This window comes from Catharus ustulatus, chromosome 9, assembly GCF_009819885.2.
Source record: "Catharus ustulatus isolate bCatUst1 chromosome 9, bCatUst1.pri.v2, whole genome shotgun sequence".
Lineage (NCBI taxonomy): Eukaryota > Metazoa > Chordata > Aves > Passeriformes > Turdidae > Catharus > Catharus ustulatus.
Window position 1 is genome coordinate 25,546,539 of NC_046229.1, and position 22,061 is coordinate 25,568,599.

Genomic DNA, 22,061 nt, shown 5'->3' on the forward strand with positions numbered 1-22,061 from the left:
AAATCTCCTGAGGAAGGTCAGCCTGGGAACCAATTTCTCCCTTGCCCATGTTCAGCAACACCAGCTGAATACTGGCCACAGATGCAATTAGCTTGGCAGCCCTTTTAATGTCTCTGTTTCTGAGGTTACAGCTCAGATCACTCCGCGCAGGCGGGATTGTAGCTGGGTTCCTGGGATGGGGAGTGAGGCTGAGACACTCAGCATGGATCCTTGGGAGTGGCTGCTTGCTTTCTCCCTTCCAAAAGTGAGTTAGTGAGCTTTTAGTTAGAGTGAAAGGGTACTGCTGCCAGAATGTGTAACACTTATTGTCAAAAAATTAAAAGGAAATCTGTTACTTTATGAATTATAAGGACTTGAAGGAATTTCTTTAAGAAATGAGACCTATTTTATAATTTTTTCTTTCTTCTGGGTGATACTTGCAAGGGAATAATGAAGGCTTAACAAACCTCTACACAGTTGAAATTTCTGAAGTTTTGCATACAGGCTATATTTGGGGAAAAGAGGTTATTAGGGTAAAATGAAGCTTTTGTCACTAACAATTCAAAATCTAAGTAGGATAATCTGAGATGACAACAAATACACTTTAATCATGATAACATAATTACTGATCAGGAAGAATAGAGGACAAAATTAGGATTGTTTAGGTATCTTAATGCTTTGTTTCTTCCTCCACGTGCTGCTGAGTGCTAATTTCCCACATCACAACATTTAGATTGAAATAATCACCAAACCTGCAGAGAATTTGATGTTTCATTCAGCTGTTGAGCTGTTCACTCATCTTTCCTTGTTTCCAGGTTTCCATGCTGAGCAGCAGGAGAATGTGATGTCTCAAAGACATAAAAGCTGAAGTTTGGCACAGGGACAGAGGACTGTCCAGTGCCGTATCTGTGTGTAAAACAGGGGAAGAACATCTGCACACAAAGGGGAGGCCTTGGACTCAGTGAGCCTCACAGGACAATTAAAGATGTTAGGGTTAATGAAGAAAGATGGAAGCAGGCTTCACATGGTCCACCTCTCCACTGTTGTCTTAAATTACCTTGATGAAATCTCTTCTGTTCCCTGGCTGTTGAGTGAGGATGGTCCTTGCTAACCTCTTAGAGCATGTTTTGAGGATAAACACATCCAAGGTCTGTGAAGTGCTGAGCTGGTATGGTGACAGAGGCAGTCCAAGGATGTAAAATGGATTCACATTTGGGATTACAAGACTTTCCTTCTGGAGAGCAGAGAAACATTACTCCTGGGCATTTTGGCTGCATTGTGGCTGAGGGCTGGGGTTGTTCAATGGCTTCACAGTGTCTCTGGTCTACCCTCCTTCCCTGGGGACCAAATCCTTTCCCATGCTGTGATATTAATAAAATGATAGGCTACAGTTATTGATCCATAAATAACAAAGAAGATAATACAAGTTGAGAAATCTGCTTCTTTTATCACAAATCTCTTGGAACAAAACTAAGGGGAGATTGACTTAGGGGTCCCTTTTAAATAGAAAGAAATTATGCCCTTGCTGTGTGCAACAAAAAGTTTGAATTAGGGGTTCATAAGAAATAGAGCAGAGCAATCAGCAGCAATGTCAAGCCCTCAAAAATGTTATGTGGACAATCTGACAATAAATCTGGAGTTGTGAAAAAGCCTTCTGAGAGTCAAGAAGATAAGGATAAGATGTGGGAGAGAAACTCATATACACGCTGTCCTAACGGACAGATCTATTTCAACATTGCAGAAACTCAGAGGGAAGCAAAAGACCCCACAATTCAGAGAAAAAGCCCTGGAAAACAAGGAAAATACTGCAAGGATTGTGACATCCTTTGCTTATTTGTCTGGAAGATATTCAAGAGGAGTGAAAAAAGGTGAAGGGAGACTTTGTGACTGGGTAGGTTGTCCTGATGGACCACAGCTTTCCTGATGCAACTGCCCTTAGGAGTGGCTCTGTGTGGCAATTTATATTGGCATTAAGCAAGTTAGATAACACTGGTAATGACACCCAGCAGATTCTCTTGAAAATATTGAGGGCTTCCTATTCCCTATTGCCCAAGATTCAGAAGTCAGTTCTGCCCCATGGGAACCTCTCTGGTCTTTTGGGGTGGCTCTGAAAGTGGTTTGGACTCAGATGAAACTAAACAAGACAGCCGCTGAGTTGATGCTGCTGCCCTTTGTGCCTGATGCAGCACGAGTGTGATGCCTCCAGGGAGCACTTTGTGGTCTCCTGGATGAGAACTGTGCTCGTCAAGATAGGATACAGGAATTGGGATTGTTGACCTGGAGGACAAGGTTTTTGGGACCTAATTTTGACCTCCCAGTAGCTGAAGGGAACTGACTGGAAAGATGGAGAAGGACTTTGGGCAGGGGCCTGGAGCAACAGGACAAGGGGGAATGCTTTTATTCTTACTGTCAGAGGACAGGGTTAGATGGGATATTAGGAAGAAATTCTTTACTATGAGGATGGTGTGACACAGCACAGGTTGCCTAGAGAAGCTATGGCTGCCCCATCCCTGGAAGCATTCCAGGCCAGGCTGGATGGGGCTCGGAGCAAACTAGGATAATGGAAAGTGTTCCTGCCCCCGGCAGGGGGGTTGGAATGAGGTGAGCTCTAGCAGTTTGAAGCCATTCCTCCTTGTCCTTGTCCAGAGCCCCTCTCCATCTTTCTTGTTGGCCCCTTCAGGTGCTGGAAGGCCACAATCAGGTGCAAGACACCCTGAGCATGCTGGATCAGGAGTAGAAGGATAAGGCTCCCGATCACCCAGACAGCATGAAGGGTCTGGGGAGAGTCCTGGACAATGTGCCCTGAGAGATACGGCTTCTAAGAGCTGCATTTGTGCATTGATCCAGGACATAAAATCTCAGAGTACAAACTCAGCCTGGTTTAGCGCAGGACAGGCTTCAGCAGGCAGGAGCAGCCTCAGTTTGTCCAGTGCTGAACCAGTTTGCTCCTGCTCTGCAGCTGAGAGGCTGGAGGGATGGGACTGAGCCTCGGTCCCTGCTGGCACTGGGTGATGTGTTTAGTGGTTTAGGGGTTACTGTGGCAGTACTGGGTTGACAGTTGGACTTGATGATCCTGAAGATCTCTTCCAACTTTCATGCTTCTATAATTGCAAAATGGGTTTATTCCCATATAATGATTCCTTTTGATGCTTTTATTCCTTATTGATGTATTTTTGCTCCCACTGTCTTTGCAATGCTAACTTCCACTTGTAAATTATGAAGAATAAGAGTCAGTGAGTGATAATGGCCTTAATGAAAACAAGTTTTCTTTCTTTCCTTTTCCCCTCCTTATTTGATGTGTGATTCAACAACACTGTTGATGTCTGGACTTGATGACCTTAAAGGTCTCTTTTGAGATTGATAGTTCTATGATTCTATATGGGAAGTCCAAGCCTCAGTGTGCTGTTCCTGCTGAAATTTTTCTTGTCACTAAAGTGTAAGACCACTAGCACACTTGCACTGAGGCAGCAATGTGCCCTTATGGCCAAGAAGGACAGCACAATCCTGAAGTGCATCAGGAAGAGCATTCCCAGTGGTCAGGGAGGTGATCCTGCCCCTTTGCTCAGCCCTAGTGAGACACATCTGGAGTGCTGTGTCCAGGTCCGGGCTCTTCAGGACAGGAGAGACCTGGAGCTCCTGGTGCAGGCCCAGTAGAGGCTGAGGAGATGAGGAAGGGCACGAAGCAGCTCTCTCGAGGGACCTGTGGCTGCTCAGCCTGGAGAGGAGACCCAGCTGAGAGGGGCCCTCATCCCTCTCTGTCCCTGTCTGCAAGGACCAGGCTCTGCTCCCTGGGACCCAGCAATGGGACAAGAGACCATGGGCAGAAATGGATGCCCAGGAAGTTCCACCTGAACATGACAAAGAACTTCTTTCCTGTGCAGGGACCGAGTACTGGAACAGAGAGCAGAGAGGGTGTGGAGTCTCTCTCTGGGGATATTCCAGACCTGTCTGGACACAATCCTGTGCCACGTGCTCTGGGGTGACCCTGCTTGAGCAGGGAGGTGGGACCCCATGACCCACTTCCAACCTGGCCCGTTCTGTGTTTCTGTAATTCTGGGACTGGGGCTCCCGCCAGCGCCATGGGTCTCTCGGCAAGCCGCCCCTCCGAGGGCCGAGAGGGGAGATGTGACAAAGCCGGCTGTCACTGCGCGGGTCAGGCCGCGGATGCAGGCCTCGGGATGCGCCGCGGTTGCCATGGCGACGCCCTACCGTCCCCTCGGTTGCCATGGCAGTGGGCGGGGGAAGGGTTTGCCGGTGGCGCCGCCGGAAGTGCCGGCGGGGGCGGGGTCCGGCCCGGAAGCGCGGCCGGCGCGGCAGGAGGGCCGCGGCGCCTCAGCGGGACGGGAGAGCGGCGGCTGGACGCTGCCGGTGCCGGAGCGGCGAAGCCGGGACTGCCCGGGCCGCCGAGGGACCGGAGCGGCAGGGTGCGGGCGGTCCTGCCCGACCGGAGCGCAGAGCGGGGACACCCCGCCCCTTCCTCCCCGTGGGCCCTGCACGGGAAGATGGCGGCGGCGGGAGGCGGCGGCGGCGGTGGCGCGGGGGCGGCGGGCCGGCCCGGGCTGTGAGAGCCGCGGCGGGACGGGCGGCGAGCGGCGGAGGATGAGCCTGCTGTGCGCGCAGTATCTCCGGTGAGTATCTCCGGAACGCGGCGGGCAGGCGAGGCCGCGGCCGGGCGGCCCGGGGACGGCGCGGAGCGGGCGGACTTGGAGCCCCGAGGCCTCGCAGCGGCAGCGAGGGGCGCTGGGCGCTGAGCGGGCCGTGCCCGGGGCCGTGTGCGGGACCCGGCCGCCGCGCTCCCGAGCCCCGCGGGCGGGCTCGGCTGCCGCATGGCCCAGGGCTCCCCAGCAAGGTCACGCTGGTGCCTTGGAGCCGCGGGGAGGGTAGGAGAGTCCACCGGCTTCCCTGCCGGAATTCTCCATCGCTTCCCAAGGAGGTGGCGGGGTAACCCGCCGCTGCGGAGCCACCGCCAAGTTTGACCCCGGCTGTGGAGCGGGACCAGTGCTCGCAGCCCCGGGAGGTGCTCTGGGAGAACGGGAGTAGTAGGAGCTGTGTCTCAGCCTTCGCCATCAGCTGGAAGTCCTCAGTCACGGCTGACACAGCCGGTCGGTGCTGGGGACGGTCAGCCGAGGGCTTGGGAGAGGAGTGAGGCTGCTAGGGCTGTGCTTTGAAGCAGCACCGTTCCCGAGTCCCTTACTTCGAGAGCACGAGGTACCTCACGTTGATACGAGCAGAACTTAGATAGGCTTTGGGGTGCACTTACTGTCTGGGTGAACTTACACCCAAATGCTCGTTCTCTTGTGGTTTTGGAAAGCAGCATCGTGAGCTACAAATGGCTTTTCAGTAGCTGTAAAGTACTAAATGTCCAGGTTGATCGTGTTGTGTCATCCCTGACGCTTCCAGAACACCTCATGGAAGCAGAGTAGTATGCCAGAAGGGCATGCACATTCCTTCTGAGGAGTTCAGGGCTTGGGAAGGATTTAGGAGTGAATTCAATGAGGATTTTACATTTTGGAAGCACTTTCTGTACAAAGTTCTGAAACGCTTCAGTGGTCTCTCCTTGCTGGTTCTCCAAATTCATCCCTTCCTCCTCATCTTGTCTTTTGTCTCTGCTTCCTTCTATTATCCCAGATCCTACGTCAAGTTTATTTCTTCAAAAAAGAAAAAAGTTATCTCTTTTATCCACTAGTGAGTTTATGACCTTTTTCTCTTCCAGATGAGTACATCTATGCTGTCATAAAACTTCATCATTCTCTCTTTCCTCTCACATTGTGATAAAGTTCTTAAATGCTTTATTATTTGCAATCTTCTACCAGTAAAAGACTTGGGTTTTTTTTATTGTAGGATGTGTCTTGATAATATTGTAACCTCTGGCTCCCTGTTCCTTCTTGTGGCTGCACATGTCCTTTGGCTGCTTTGGGCTGTGGGAGGCTGTACCACTGAAGTCACACATGGCCCTGCCCCTGTCACCTTCCTGCACTACTAGGCTCTTAGCATTTTGCTGTGCCAAGCTGGAAATTCTTCCTGCAAGCTGTGGGCAGGAATCACCTGTTTCTCCTCTCTTTGTTCCTCCCACACTTCAGCTCATCCTGAGTTGTTCTTGCTTCTTCCTGACTGCTTTGTTTGTGTTGTGCCAAAGCAATAGGACTGAAACATGTTTGTTACAGGCAGTGTCTCTGTCCCCAAGAATCTTACCTCTTCCTGAAACAACAGGACAGTCCCCTTTCTAAACTTTTCAAGCACTCTGTAGTCCTTCATCTTCCTTCTGCCTCTAAAGACCATTTGGGTTTTTTCTCTGTGTAGAAGGTGTGCTTGGGGAAGGTTTCCTTCAAAAGCTGTGAAATGCTTTTTACATCCACAGAGCGTACTTTTAAATTGTTTGATTTGCATAGGGCAGAAATGCAGCTGCAGATTATGGCAGCCCAAGCTCATAAAGGGAACTGGGAATTAAGCCTCAGACTCTCAGAGCCAGTTCTGTTAGTCCTCTGACTTAAGGAGGAGGGCATACTCCTTTTTACTGAGCAGGACAGGCTCAATCTGACTACAGTGAAGAAGGAACAAACCAAAGTGTAACAATGTGAGAGGGCAGCTTAACAAAGCATTGTGCCAAATGAAGACATGAGGCAATTAGTCTCTGCTGTCTTCATTGTCTTAACACTGAGGGGGGGCAAAAGTTTCTGTGAGAAATCATTTTTCTGTGTATTGGAATTTTAGACAGAAGTGAGACAGATTTCTAAGGTGAACGTGTAATGGTTGAATAGCTAGTGAAATAATGACTCTGCAAGAATTGAGCTGCTGAAAAGATGAGCAAGGGAGAAGGGACTTTTAGCTGGACTACCTTAACTCTTCAGCTTCTAGGTTCTTGCTTTCTGTATGTGTGTGAATCAGCTATTTTTAAAATGCTGTCCTTGAAGGACTATGCCCCTTCAATCAACCCGTGAGAACTGAGGAACACACGAGCCTCCTACAGAAGTCTTCCAGGAAGAGCAAATAAGGTCAGACTTCATGTACTGAGTTTTTGAAAAGTTACAGGAGAGTCTGTTTTTAAGTCATCTTCCTATGTTGCCGTAGATTTTTGGGATTTCTGCTTTCCCAGTGTTACCCTTTTCAAAGTCCCCTATCAAGAGTGTATTCTCTCCCATCCAGTTTCCTATGTATTCTTGGGAATCATTGTTTGAGTCACTTCTCAAAGATTTGCACTGCATCTGGTAAGGTGAGTAGACTTTTCAGAAAGTTCTTTTAGGAGATAAGAACCTAAAAGATGTTTTAGGAAATAGGGACACTGTTCAGGTCTCCCTGTTCAGGTGAATCTGTTCATTGCATCTGGCTGAAAATTTGTATCTGTGCTATTTTGCTGCTTGGGGAATCTACAAGTACTCCCCATAAATCAAATTAATCTCATGGGGCTCTTTTAAAGTAGACATTTCATGTATCCTGCTAGATATAAAATAAGTCACTTTTAAGCAAAATATCACTGATAGGATTTCTGACACCATAGCACAGAAACTTCCATGCACATCCATTTTATAAGCCAGTGTTGAACTTTAGTCCATGTTTGTTCACTTTAGAGAAATTATCTTCAATGCCAGTTTTATATGTTAATCTTCAGAATGGAGTTGACTAGGATTCAGAAGCTTAGCAGTTTGATATATGACTGTCTCAGTTGTATTTCAGAAAGATGTGAGCTCAGTTACCAGTAAAATGTGGCGTTGCCCTGGTAAGCTGTGGCTTTTAGCACAAGCACAAATGTAGAGTAAAAAGTGCTTGAATTACAGGGCTTGAAACACTGCTCAGAAATTCCAGTGCTGGTGAACCAGTAGGTAGTTTCCTGTAGCCTTATGATGGGCAACTTCATTAAAGGTTTGACTGCTTTAATAATTCAAATTGTGGGTCTCTTTTTGAAGACTCATCAGTAACTCCATTAATTTCTGCATCTGCTGGCTCTTCCTGGTTGCTCCTTTGCTGTCTGCTGGCCCATGACGCACCTCTTGCAGCGTTTCTTCACTGTTAAAGGAGGAGGGTAGAGCAGAGCTAATTGCAGTGTGTGTGTGAGCATGTTCTGGTACTGATTCCTGGTCAGGATGATGTACAAGTGATGCTTGTCGGTGCTGGAAAAGCACCAACCAGAATACTGTTTGAATGAGCCTCAGCAAGAAGTCAGTTAATTAATTGTCTTGAGAGTATATGAAGGAAAAAGTTAGTAAATGTAACTCTTAATAGAGAACCCTGTGTCCCTGCAGTGGGCTTCCTGGAGCTGGCAGGATCACAAGGCAGGAAGAGAGGCCTCAGGAGGCTCCTGTCCAGCCTCCTGCTCACAGCAGGGACAGTTCTGGGGTCAGACCAGGTACCCAGAGCTTGAAAACCTCCAGGGATGGAGACATCTCAGCTTTTGGGGCAGCTTGAATGTCTTTGTGGTAGAAAAGATTTTCTGTACATCCAGTCTGAACCTGTCCTCTTTTAACTTACGCTCGTTGTCTTTTGTCCTCCCACCACACAGAGAGCCTAGAGCCACCATCTCAATCCCCTCCTGCAGGCATGTGGCAGCTGTGGGTGCCCTGGAGCCTTCCCTGGCTCCCACAGCCTCTTCTCCAGGCCCAAATGCAAGTGCTCCAGCCCTGACTGCTCTGCAGGCCTTGCTTCAGTTGTTCCACAGCTTTCTTGATTCATCTTGGTATCTGAACAAGACCAAGTCAGTCTTTGCAAGTATCCCCTCCAGCTTTTTGTTTTCTGAAATGATTCATGCTGCTTTCATACAGTGTTTACTCTTGAATTTTAACTAGGGGAGATGCAGTGGGGCCTGCTTTGGCCTTCCAGGATATATCTCATAGCATGATGTTTTCTTTGGGGGAGCCTAAAGTTCCTCTTCTAGTTTGGTCTCTTTTTTTTCCTCTATGCAAGATGTCTCCACTATTTGATAACTAGAATTTCTGCCAATGTTTAGTATGAGCAACACTTCTTATTCTTCTTTGAGGGTGAGAGTAATGATTTAAAAAAGTAAAGATTGATGATGACTGCTATTTACTTAGGATCAACAAGCTTTTTGTGGTGACCTACGAAGTAAAAAGAATCACAATCAAAAAAGTGTCAAGCAATTCCCCACTGAGCTTTTCTGCTGAAGGAAATGCGTCTTGCTGAGAGCCCCAAGACACACACCATACTCCTCAGGTGTCTGGGCAGCAATTACTTGTTCCCTTTTTCCTGTCATGAGCATCCAAATTATTGAGCATCCTCCTGTCACCAGGGACAACTTGTGCTAAAGTCACTGTCAGACTTGTGATAATTTTTTGTTTTCAAACCCAGATTCCTAAGGAAACAAGGCTTGTTGAAGTGTGCTGAAGTTGGTTGCTGCCATTATAACTTCATGAAAGCTGGTTAGATGATCATGTTTGGGTGATCCAAATGAGTGTGCCTGGTGAGAGCAGGCAGAATCCAGCTTGGAAAAAGCAACACTTACAGAACTTCCCCTCAGCTGTGGTGTGCTTGTTTCTGTGCAGGGGTTTGAGCATGCTGCTCCCTAGGGGGGTAACAGCAGGGATGGGAGTGCCTGTGCAGGTTAGCAGGTGCTGGGCATGTTTTCCTGCTGGAGGGACTGGCAGGAAGGTGAGTATGTGCCAGAGAGAAGAGGGCTGCAGTAACTAGAGAAAACTTGCTAGCACTTGGCAGAACTTGGCCGTACAGACCAAGGGTGGGTTTTAAACTTGAGCAGCTCTTGACAGAAGTTTATCACTCTCCCTTACCCTCAACCCTGATGTGATGGCATAACTCCAAAGTAAGCTGAACTGGGGAGCCACACTAGATTAAAACTGCTTAAGTTTTGTTTTTACCCATGAGGTTTGGTCCCAGTTGGTTTCCTGATCCCATTCATTGTGTTGCTACAGATGTGCTGACAAGAAGGGTGAAGTTGTGTGCAACAGGATTGAAGTGCTGATGGTTAGTAGGGTGGGACTGCTGCTTGGAGTGATAGTGCTCTTTATTATTAAAGTGCTGACTGACCCAGAACCCTAGTGAATAGTGTCCTGTTTCCTGGAATGTGGCTTTATACAGAATATCATCCTTATAGAAGCACTGTCAACAAACTGTACCCCTCTTTCCAGTCTGGACTGAGAGTCTCCCCTTGCTGCAGAACACAGCATGTGCTGTTGCTGCACTTTCTGTACTATGCTAAGAGGTTACTTGCACAACAGTGTTCTAGTGACCTAGAAGTGCAGGTTAGTGTAAGTAAAGTTACAGCTGTATTTATTTATTTATTTATTTATTTATGATGGCAGGGATGATTCCTGTAGCAATTAGTTCTTGTTCTAACCTGCATATTCCTATGTAGTTTGATCTTTATTGGAAAAGAGAAAGTTCTGTTGTGGCAGTAAACCCAGGTGATGCTTGTCTGAAGTGTTAATGAGGGAGTGCACCAAAGCACTTTTGAGAAGGCTGCTCCTGTCCCTGAGTATAGGGGGTTGGAGGAGTTTTTTTCCCCTCAGTTTCTGCATTTCAGTGCATGGTAAGAAGGTACATTTTCTCGGTGAATTAGCTGTTTTATTTAAGTAATCAGTGTAAAGTATACTGTGATGTTTTGGCTACTTGTCAAGTCTGTTTCTTCTACCTTAAGAAGTCATAACAAGTAACCATAGCTTGGTCCAGTGAGAGGATTTTGGCCTCTAAATAAGCTGATCTGGGGACTGAATTGTATCACAAACTTTTAAGTTAAGCAACTTAAAGCTCTGTTTAAATCAATCTATCTGGAAACTAAAGCTGCCTTGATTTTTTTTTTTTTTTTTTTTTTTTAGTTTGCCACATGGGCTATTGTGGGCATTTTCTGATGTCTTAGTGCTTCCTATTGCAGAAAGAAAGGTTGGGTTGATGGGAGAAGACAGTGACTTGATGGATAAATGCCTTGGCATCTTCCCTGCCCTGCTCAGCCAGCAAAAATGAGTATAGAGAGGAGTAATTGCAGTTCAAGTGCATAGTGGCTGGGGAGGAAAGAGAGGATAATTTGCTGTAGGATCTGATTTTGTTGGATGAGGAGCTGCTAGGGATTGTAGAGGTTTAAGGGTTCTTCATCACTGCTGTTAGATCTTCACAACGGTAGCAGAGACTCACTCATAGCAGCGGGCTGGTAGAAGAGCAGTTAAAGAATGCAGCTATAATTTGTAAGGAATATATGTGGGAGGACACTAGTTGTTGCTTTCATTACTTTGAACTTGAGGATTGTCCTCATCTTACTGGAAAACTGCACAGCTGCTGTCAGGCAGGAGGGGAATAAGCCAACAGATTTTTTCCCTTAAAATCATTAGCAGAGATGCATACTTTGATTCTGTACTTTTTAATGTATTATGAGGGAGGTCATAGATTTCAATGGTGTTTGGGAAAATATAGGCTTTCCTCTGCTCAGGGAGGGATGTGGTACCTTCTTTCTCTGTTTTACTGCTATAAGAATAGAGGAATAACAGATTATGTGTTGAGAAGTGACATGAGGGCTCTGGGCCATCATTTCTCATGATTCCATACAGAGTGGGGGTGCTGGTGGCTTTGTGTGTGCCTGCTGAGCACTTGAGTTGTTGCACTGGACAAGGTATTGCTGGAAGCATTACAGCTGTACTGGAGTCATCACCAGCTGCCACTTGTGCAACTCTGCTCTGAGTCCTGCCTTTGGGCCACATTTCTAGACTTGTCTGCCCTCTGCTGCTCTTCCCATTTGAATTTAAGACAAATTTTCAGTGTAAACCTGGGGACTTCCCAGATGACCAAATGAGGGGGAAATGGCTTAAACAGTGTTCTGAAGCTGAGTATTTAAATTCCTCTGAGTTAAATCAGCAGGTACTTGTTCAGATCAATGTAATCCTCTGAGCTGGGATGGAATAAACTTTTTTGAGTGACATTAGGTCTGCTTTCTCTTCCTTCTGTATTCCAGTCGGACTTCTCTTGGATTATTCACACTGGCTTCTACACTCAGGGGATTATCATAAGGAACCAGAAGTCTCTGAATCTCTTGGGATTGTTACAGATCTGCGGGTGACAGACTGAATTTCACTGATGGGACTCAAATCAGATATACCCTTGAGGTACTAGGAGTCCTGCTAGAATTAATATTCTCTTCCATCTTCAGGGAAAAGAAAGAGAATATTTCTGAAAGTACTTACAATGTCCCGAATGCATCAGCAGTCTATTTCTCATCTTTTTATTTCACTGTTTTTGGTGCTGAAAGTGTCCTCTGGTCCTCAGCCTGGCTGAACAGCTTTCTGCTTTGTCTAAATGGTGGTATGGATAAAGCTGATTTTTGTTTTATTTCTCCCCCTCCTCCTCTGAAGCATTGTCTGTTTAGAGTCTGCGGGCCCTGCTGCTTATGCAGCTGAATTATCTGAGAACTACTCTCCAGCTGTTAGAAAATGAGAAAATAATTCTGAGTGCGGTATCTTTTAAGACTGATTCTGCCAAAATAGTGTGGAGAACATTTCTTGAACTACTTAAAGGAAGCCACTTTTTTGTTTGGAAAACAGACCTTTTGGGCATTAAGCATCTTTATTTCAGACTTTGGTGTTTCATGATGCCTTGATTTAATGAGGCCTTGAGAGTTGTTCATAATTGGTCAGGCTACAGCAGAGAGCGGTTTGTTTGAAACCTGCCTGTTTTGGGCCCCCTGGACCCTCCCATACTCTGTTGTTACCACATCTTAACTTCCCTACATGTGAAGAATAAATGAATTTTTGATAAATCTGTTGGGAAGACCATTTTCTCCCTTTGTTTTACAATAGTCCTGTAAATTGTGCTACTGACTGTTGCAGTGAAATTCTCCTGGTATTTGATTTGCCATGTCCTGTGCTGGTCTTGCCATGATATGAAGAAAGTGTGTGGATATTGCTAAGTGTCAAACAGCTGTGACTGTGTGATAATCTTTTTTCAGCCCAAACAACCTTTGACAGCTTTGCTTCCTTCTGCAGACAGTACTGGTTTTGGCAGGGCCTTTGGGCATTCCTGCTCTTAATTCAAGGTACACTTGAGCTGTTAGGAGGGGTCTTTAGGGCAGATTTTCCAAACTAGCCTAATAATAACTGAAAATGAGAATCCTCTATAAAAAAGTTGATAAGAAGTGCTAATCCTCTATGCCTATGGAGAAGGAAGAATGGGACAAGGCTTCTGACTTGAAGTTGTCTGTCTTCAAGTAGTGTAAGTGCTTGTTTATGACAATGCCGTGACCAAAGAGCAGAGAGACTTGATCCAGCCAGATATTCCCAGGAAAAAAACAGTCTGTTGGTAAGAATAGTGCTCAAAGGATTTAAACCACATTTATAAGTATTAAAGAAAGACCCAGACCCACCAAAAGTGTAAAACCATGAAACTGTAGCAGCTCTTAGAGCTCAAACATGCTGCTTCAGTTACCAGTTAAGGAAATATTATTTCAGTTTCAATAAAAAAGTGAGATTTCTATATTAATTATTGTAAATTTTTAAAATATACAGAGTAAACTTGCAGTAAAAATCTAGAAGGTGTTTCAGTTTGTCTTAATAGCATTGATAGTGTAATGTTGAACATACATATGAAATCTTTAACTAGAAAAGAAGTAATGAAATCCTTAATATGCATTGTCACCATGCATTTGGATTATTACAGCAGGCCTTAACTTATGAGCGTGTCACACAGATTGTGCCAGGGCATGAACGTCTGGCAGGTTTTCCACCCAGCTTGAACAAACCATGACTATTTAATTTAGAGATTTATTTAGTTTTGAGGTAAATGGCAGGAGATATGGGACTTGGGGCAAAGACATCTGTGGGGGTTCGTGGCTTGCTCTGACTTCAGCTGAAGTACTTGTTTTCTGGTTTTGATATCAAAAATGAAAATAATCTCTAATGCTTGAAAGTACCCAGAAAAATATTTCCAGTGTGTTTCTAATGAAGATGTCAAGTGCTTGCTGATGCTGCTTGTGCAGCTACAGACTATTTTGGTCACTTCCATCATAGGTGGCCAGTCAGAAGTCAGCACTAAAACAAGTGCTGTGTCTGCCTGTAGCATTACGTTAGGTGGTAAGAATTTGGGGATACTCCTTGAAGATCAGCTCAGATTCTGTACTCTTTGATTAAAGGTGGTTACAGAAATGTATCTTCTGTCCTGCATAACTGATTCTTTTAATTCCTGGAATAATTCTTCAAGAGCTGCTGCACTGGAGCATTAGGTGATGTGGGTCAAGAGTGTTTTGTCTTCTGGAAGGACAGATCCAAAAGACATGAAGATCTTTGTGCCTTTAAGGACTCAGGTGCAGGAAGTTTTTTGTGTATAATGGGAAATGCTGTTGAACATACAGATTTCAGATTTTGGTACTGAAGCAGTGTGATTCACCTGGTTTCCCTGCTTTATTGTCAAATGCTGAAGCACAGTGCCAAAATTACTCTATTTTCAAAATTATTTTGGACACGCTGGTAGGCCACACAAAACAAGTGACTAAGAAATCAAATCTAGAGTTGATTGCAAAGTGGAATGCAGGGGCAGCCTGAGTAACACACAAATGTTAATAACTGCTAACAGTGTAGTCACATGTCAAATCTTTTGATGGCGTTGTCTCTTCTTGCTTAATATGCCTCAGAGATTCAGAAAATGTCTTCTCTGAGTGAGGAGAGTCACTACCCTTCCCCATGTTCTAAAAGTAGCAGTGGATTGAGCAAGGCTGGTGATTTTTGCTGTGGGATTTGGTGGGAGGCAGGAGCTCAAATGGGTTAACCCAAGGTACACAGCAGTTCTAAAGGCAAGTTGTAATGCCTTGTGGGAATGGCTTGGTGGTGTCTGGGAATTTGCTTTGGGCTATGGAGGTGACTTGGTAGGACTTCAAAAACAAGAAAGTAAATGTTTATCAGAAATAACATCAAGGTGATGGAATGGGCTGTGTAACCTTTTGAAGGCCTTTCTAGGCCTACAATTTGATCTTCAGGTGGGGTGTGTTAATCCATTGCTATGGAGCCTTTTCCTCAGCCTTTGCAGAAAATAATGAGGTCTGGTCTGACTGCTGAAAGGGAGACTGCAGTCTGGAAAACTGCATTCACATTATTCTTTTTTACAGTTTATGTTTAGTAAAGGTCTGCCACGTTTTTCCATATGTGATTCATAAAGCAGATACTGATTTGTAATCAGCTGAACATCATGTGAACTTTTGTGACACAGAACTAGAAAGGACTCTGTCTTTAGGTCTTGAGATTTAAATTTGAAATTTGTTTTGATAAAAATATTTAGGCCTCACAAGGAGGTTTAACCTTGGGGTTATAAATTTGCTCAGATGCTTTCTCCTAACCAATCCATTAATTTTTAAAACAGGAAAGGAGGTTACTGGTTAACTGGGAGTACCTGAGAGTGCTCAGTGGGGCAATGGTGGCAGCAGATCTGTTTGGAGGCAGTTTGGGCCTGCTGGAGCAGAGCTACACAGGTCAGCTGGACTTGGGCCAGGGAACTGCATCTCTTCAAGCAGGCTGGATTTCCTCCAGACCTGTTGGTGTTTGATGGGCCTCAAAAGCTTCAGGCTGCACTTTTCCTGGAGAGGACAGTTCTTGTAGCAGTGTATCCATCTACTTCCCTTCTTCTGTGCTAATAGCATTTGCTAATCTGAGCTGGTTGGATTGGTCATAGGTTTCTCCTTCAGCTGAACATAGAACAGAGTAACTCCCCATATTCCAGGAGTACCACGTGTTTTGGTGATGGACTTGGGTGTTGTAGCCAACAGCCCTTCTGGATGAGCCACTCCTGTGCTGAGGAGAACCAGCAGCAGAGTGCTGCGGGTGAGTTGTGTGTTGCTAAGCCAGAAATTATTTGAATATTCCCTAGCTGGAAAGTAAGTTGATTTCAGAACAGCATTGCCTGTGTGTTTCTGATAGAGAATGGGGAACAGCTAATGAGACTGTGGATGACTGGCAGTGATGTACTGAGTATCCATTTAATTATCATAAATGGAGGATATAATTCTCCCTGACTGGTGTTCAGCCTTCTGCCATTTCTGTATTTTCAGAGTATGGTTTGCATGTAATTTCAAGATGGAGAATTAAAAGTAATTTCTAAGATGCAACTTGTGATTAGGATCATACCCAGATGTAATCTGAGCATTTTTGTCAAGGCTTGTCTGTACCATGTGGGGTCCTTTCAAACCTGGTAATAATGAAAAGCTGTGTAAAACTTTTGGGTATGTCATGTTTGTGCATAGATGTGTGTTTTGTGTGATGTTGATGTGATTGGGATTTTATAAAATGAATAGGATTGGCAAAAAACAGTTTACAGTTACTGAATGACCAGAATATTTAAATGTCAGTAATTTTGATTAAGGCTTATGTTTTGTAAGGGCTTGACTATCTGGGCACAGATCTTGGAGAGCACATGTTGAAAATGCTGAACTCCACTGTATCTGTCATAGCTAACTCAGTACAAGCACAGTATGAGGGATTACTTGTGCTTTATTTCTGCCATCTCAGATGGTACCATCTAATGGATTTGCTCTTTACCCATCTGCTGCTTAGCAATGAAGACAGTATCTCAAATTCCCAGTAACTGACTCCTCTTAAATGATCATTTCCTCTGTGTTGGAGTTGTTCCACCCTTACTGAGCATAAAGATCAACATTTGCCACTGTGCAAGGGCAATTTGAGGCAGGGATAGAGAGGAAGGGGTTCTGTAGGGAGCACATAGAATGAGCTAGAGATCAGTTTCATATCCCAAGCTGTTAGTGGAGGTTGGAGGCAGCAGGAAACTTGTAGAGCTAAAAGTCAGAATGTAGATGCTGCAAGCATCAAGTTGTTGCCCTCTTGATGCAAAGTGGAGTGGCCTTTCCAGAGGGACATGTCACTACTGTCCAGTGCTGCAGGCAGGTGAGAGGGCACATTGTGTCTGCATTGCAGGTGTGGCACTGAACTGACTGTAATTTCCTTCCTTTCAATTGGATTCTCTACACTTGTCTGGGAGGTCCCGTGCAGTGTCCAGGGCTGCTGTCTGCTGCCTGACCTGATCAGGCTTCTGCAGGGCTGACTTGAGGAGCAGAATTTTCTGAAACTGATTTGATGATGCCCATCTGAAACTAATCTCAGTGCTCAGATATCTGCATTTTCTGTAATTCTGGAAATGGTTTTCATAGTGCAAAAGCTGTTAAAAGAAGTAATGTTCACTTGTTCTAACATCTGTTGTCTGCAGTTTCCAGCCCCTTAAAACAAGTGGTTTTATCGAGTCAGGAGCTGTAATACAGCAAATTACTGCTGGTGTTACTATACATTTATCACCACTGAGACCTGATAGGGTATGTTCTCATCAGGGTTTGAAAGAAAAAAAAGAAGGGGTGTGAGAAATCACACCTCACTTCTTAAAATTTAGAAAGGTTTGTTGAACCACAACAAGGGACCGAGTAAGGCAAAAGGGACAGCGCTGGGTGTTCAGCTGCAGCCAGAGGCACACTGCCCACACCCACAGCAATCCTTACCTGTGCTCCTGACAAGCCAGCCCTCCCCACACTCGTGCAGATGTCACTCTTCCCACCCAGCTGCTCCTTCCTCCTGCCTCTTGGAGGCTGTGCAGTCCTTCTTGCTTTGACTTTCCCAATGGTTGGAGATCAGCTTTCAGCATTATGAAACTTATATAAAAAACCCACCAGATCTTAAGAGAACTTCTTTTAACCATATAACATACTTGAACATTGTCAAGAGCTGTTATCACACCATCTATTTATTACAATCCCCACTTTTCCATTTCTGTAAGTTATTTGGCTCAAGTGACAATTTCAATTCCTTTGGGGATCTACTCATTCTTTTCACAGATCAGTTTGACTTCTTGGAAGGAGACCTCTAGTTTGTTCTGCTTCTTCAGCACCATTACTCTGTGCCGTTCCGGGTGTAGCTGATTTTGGGTCCTTAGGTGTTCCCATTATTGACGTACCCTCAATTACACTTGTGATTAGTCACATGAAACAGGGAATCGTACAAGGAAGAGATAATAATCCTGCCACTGCACACATGAGGAGGAAGCCTAGCTTTTTCCACCACTTTGTACCCAGTAAGTTGTCCCACCAACTGACTTTTAATATTGATTTCCATTTTCAGATCGGGACATTGGCTATTTTCCTGATATCTTTGGCGATATCGAGGACAGCCTCCCCGTTGTCATCTGTTTTCAAACGGCAATCAAATGTCTTGAACTTTCCATAGGCACTCCCTTCCTCTGCTAATAGGTAGTTCAAGGCCAGCCTGTTCTGATATACAGCGGCTTGGTTGTCTTTGTTGGTTAGATATTAATTCTAATGCTAAAGCAGTTTTGTTAGTTATTATTTCTGCAACTGCTTGGAGTCTTATGATTCTGAGTCTTATAGATCTGAGTTCAATAACCCCTACTTTCCATGTGCTCATGTGGCTGGCCCATACGTTTCTAATATTTGGTCAGGAGGCCACTTTTCATTTCCCCATTTTTGAGATCCTCCAACTAGTTCCCTTTTATCTCTTTTTAAAGCCTCATAAACCAGTGCCCCTAAATCATCCCCATCCTTCCCAGGTAAGAGGAAGAATCCAGGCTGTATAATTCTCCATCTTTTCACTGGGGGAGGGAGTTCCAGGTAAGCTCTCTTCCCACCTGTCCAGAATAGGCCATCTGGTGCTCTCCAGTAGTTGTTGCTTTGTTGGTTCATCTTTTCCCAAAATTTAGATATCTCTGGGGTTTCAGCATAAGGATTCTTACTTGGATCATTACACAGGAATAGTCCGGTTTTGTTATTATATTTGCAATCCTTTTCATCCATTTTAATCTGGGCCCAATATACTCTATAGATTCTTTGGGGATCCACCCTGCAAAAGTCCCATTACTGACCTTATATCTCTTGTAAGGGGTATAGCTATCTTCCTACCTCGTTAAGAAAATGCTTCCCAAGACACTCTTCCCCTATTACTGCTGAACTTGAGATCCACCCTTCTGGTTGCCTCTCCCCTTTTATGTTTGTTTAATTCCATTTAAGAATTTCAACAGGGCCCAGGCTACTGCCCTTCTGTGGCCATTCCTCTGTCATTATGGCCCCCCCACAAACCCAGCAGTTGGTTATATTTAGTTCTCTGCTTATCCTTTCCCCTAAGTCCACAAACAGTTTTTACCCTGACCTAGGGATTTCTATTTCTTTTTCCAGCTGTTGTTTTAATTTTGTGTACAAATCTTCATGTTGGATTGGCCCAGGATTAGATCGTTGAACAACTTTGTTGTCTTACTTACTGTTACTTGTTCTTTCACCAAATCCTGGGCCTCATCCTGGATGGTAATTGTAAAACAAACTCATCTTTCCCCTTTTGGACGTATTCTTCCCAACCATTGACAACCTTGTCCTAGATTTTCTTTAGCTCAGTGTTTCTGTCCCTTAAGTGTACAGGTTTCTAGTTTGGGTGAGTCATAACAGTATCTGTTGATGTGGGTGTGGACTGTGAAAAAGAACCTCGATTTTTTCTTAGGTAGTGATTGGTAACATTTGTAGCAATAATTTGTTTGTATTCCAGGAGGGAAAAGGCAACGATGGAGTAAGGGACAAACAGGAAATGATAGAGGTCTGGTATGGCTTTTTCCCCTACCTACCATGGCTATGGGGTTGCTGCTCAGAGCAGGTTTATATAATCTTCTCCATGGCAAGTCATGGGGCCAAGCCAGTCTTGCCCTCTATTTCCCATCACACTGCTTTTGTTAATTCCCAAGCTAATCACTTTTAGCACTTCCCACTGTTTCTTGAGTTCTTCCCCTTCAACAGGTACTTGTAATCCCCATCCACTAAATAGGATGATTACATTAAAGACCAATACAATCCATATCTTTTGCTTGAAGCATTACCTGAACAGTCCTTGAGATGGCTGGTGGAAGCTTGACCTTATTTGTCAGATGTCCTGGGACCTTTTCTGGGTACCTCTCAGTCTGTCTAGATGTTATGGTCCATAACATCTAGTTATGGACCTAACCCCATCCTAATCCCAACTATTCCAGGGCTCATCAGTCTTCACTTTTCGCTTTGCCTCTTTGCTGGCCAGCCTCCTCACAGAGATCAGGAACTGTGGCTGGAAAGACTCTGTGCCCACTTTGCAGATGCAGACCGGTGGTCTGCATCTCACTCATCAACCGCTCTCCTGGATTCCGCTTCTGCCCCCGCACACAATACTCACAATCCTCCAGATATTTGTGCACAAAAAGGTGGTGGGTTTATTTCAGAGGGCCTTTATCCTTCTTCCTCCTCTTCTTTTGCCTTACTTGATCCCTTGTTGTCCCTGGGGTGTCAACCTGCATATACCGACAATACCAGATCAAGCCAATCAAGGTGCTGAAATCAGCGGGGTGTGCGTCCTGCCCAAAACCTCCTAGGGCCATGGGGACGAGGTTTTCATCCCAGAAGAGTTCCCAGTTGTGAGAAAAGATGCCTTATTAAAACCTTAAAAGGTTTATTGAATCACAACAAGGGACTGAATAAGGCAAAAGGGACAGCGCTGGGTGCTCAGCTGCAGCCAGAGGCACACTGCCCACACCCACAGCAATCCTTACCTGTGCTCCTGACAAGCCAGCCCTCCCCACACTCGTGCAGATGTCACTCTTCCCACCCAGCTGCTCCTTCCTCCTGCCTCTTGGAGGCTGTGCAGTCCTTCTTGCTTTGACTTTTCTAACGGTTGGAGATCAACTTTCAGCATTATGAAACTTATATAAAAAACCCACCAGATCTTAAGAGAACTTCTTTTAACCTTATAACATACTTGAACATTGTCAAGAGCCATCATCACACCATCCATTTATTAGAAGGGCATAGTTCAAGGGTGTTTCATTGTTGTTCAGAAAATAATTCTCTTGCTTCTTCTTTCTCAGTCTCAAAACCATGTGGGAATTATGTCAAGTTCAGTTGTAAACCTCTCACATCCCTCTTAGGCTGCAGTCCTAGTAAACCTTCTGTGTGCTTCCCCAAAGTTCATTATTTTGTGAGGATAGTTAGGGTAGTGAGGGAGCAGAGTTTTATGTTTGGTGTCTGTCTTCCTTCAAGGGAGAGGGCTGTCAATGGCTGAGAGGATTGGAGGGCAGTCTTGAAGTTTTTGTGCACTTGTACCTTTAAGATTGCCTTAGTTTTGAAAAAAAAAGATTGGAGGAGATATACAGATGGATTATAGATTTGATCTTAAATATTTGGCTTTTCACTTGTTCTCAGTGACTTGTTGTCAGCCAGTGCAGTAAATGTTTTACTGTGTTGATGTGCCAGGGTGTTCCATGAAACTATTACTTTTTTACTGTTTACTATTTGAAGTTTTCTTTTGAAGGTATTCCTTAACATAGGAAAATATATTAATGTCTTGAATCACTACACATATTAAGTATCCATTTATTATTTCCTGACCATGCCTTTTTTATAGCTAATAAATTCTTATTACTGTTACTAAATCAGAAATTTTCTATACTCAAAATAGTGTCAGGGTTAGGTCCTAGAAGGTAAACAAGGTAAATGTGACTGGAGTTTTTCTGCCCTTGTTGGGCAGCATCCATTTAGTAGTTATTTTTATCCCTGCTGTCTTTAGTAAAATTCCACATAACTAGTAGGTCAAGATGATGGGTTAAATAGCAGTATAGTCACTATTTTTAAAAAATGACTTTGAAAATGCAACTGAGCTTTCCTGAGCTAGTCCTATCACTATATTTATTGCCAGCAATTATTGCTTGAATTGGAAAATACAGGTTGTGGGGTATATAGTTTTCAGGTTAGTCTCCTGGTTCAGATTTTGGAGTTCTGTGGAACAGATGCAGGCACATTGCTGATCCTGAATGGCTGGACCCCATTTCTGAGGTGTTTGGCTCACGTTCTGATTCCGGGTTGGAAGGAGAGGGAGAGCAGAGAGTCTGGTGGAGGCAGTGGCATGCCGGAAGCCTGAGCAGTGTGGATTTGTATTTCCCTCTCTGTAGATTAAATCAGAGATTGAAAACACATTAACTTCCCTTAGGAACGCTTTTACCTTTGGGGCACATAGTTTTAAAATCTTGGGAATGAAAAACTGACTTCTGTGAAGCTGGAGGAAGAAAATGAGTTTGAATGAAGCTGACAGCAAGGGTACTTCTACCCTTATCCAAGGAGGAGGATTGTCAGCTCTGATCAA

At 44.7% G+C, this 22,061-nt stretch overlaps 1 protein-coding gene across 3 annotated transcripts in view; it reads left to right on the forward strand.

The window, feature by feature from the left end:
• Positions 1 to 4,530: 4,530 nt before the first annotated feature.
• The window catches only part of SMG7 (SMG7 nonsense mediated mRNA decay factor), a 54,817-nt gene continuing 37,286 nt past the window's right edge, over positions 4,531 to 22,061 (forward strand). For all 3 annotated transcript variants that reach the window (XM_033067293.2, XM_033067295.2, XM_033067294.2), the window contains exon 1: positions 4,531 to 4,607. In XM_033067293.2, coding sequence (XP_032923184.1) covers positions 4,579 to 4,607 — 29 coding nt within the window. In that variant the 5' untranslated portion in view covers positions 4,531 to 4,578. The remainder of the gene's footprint in view (positions 4,608 to 22,061) is intronic.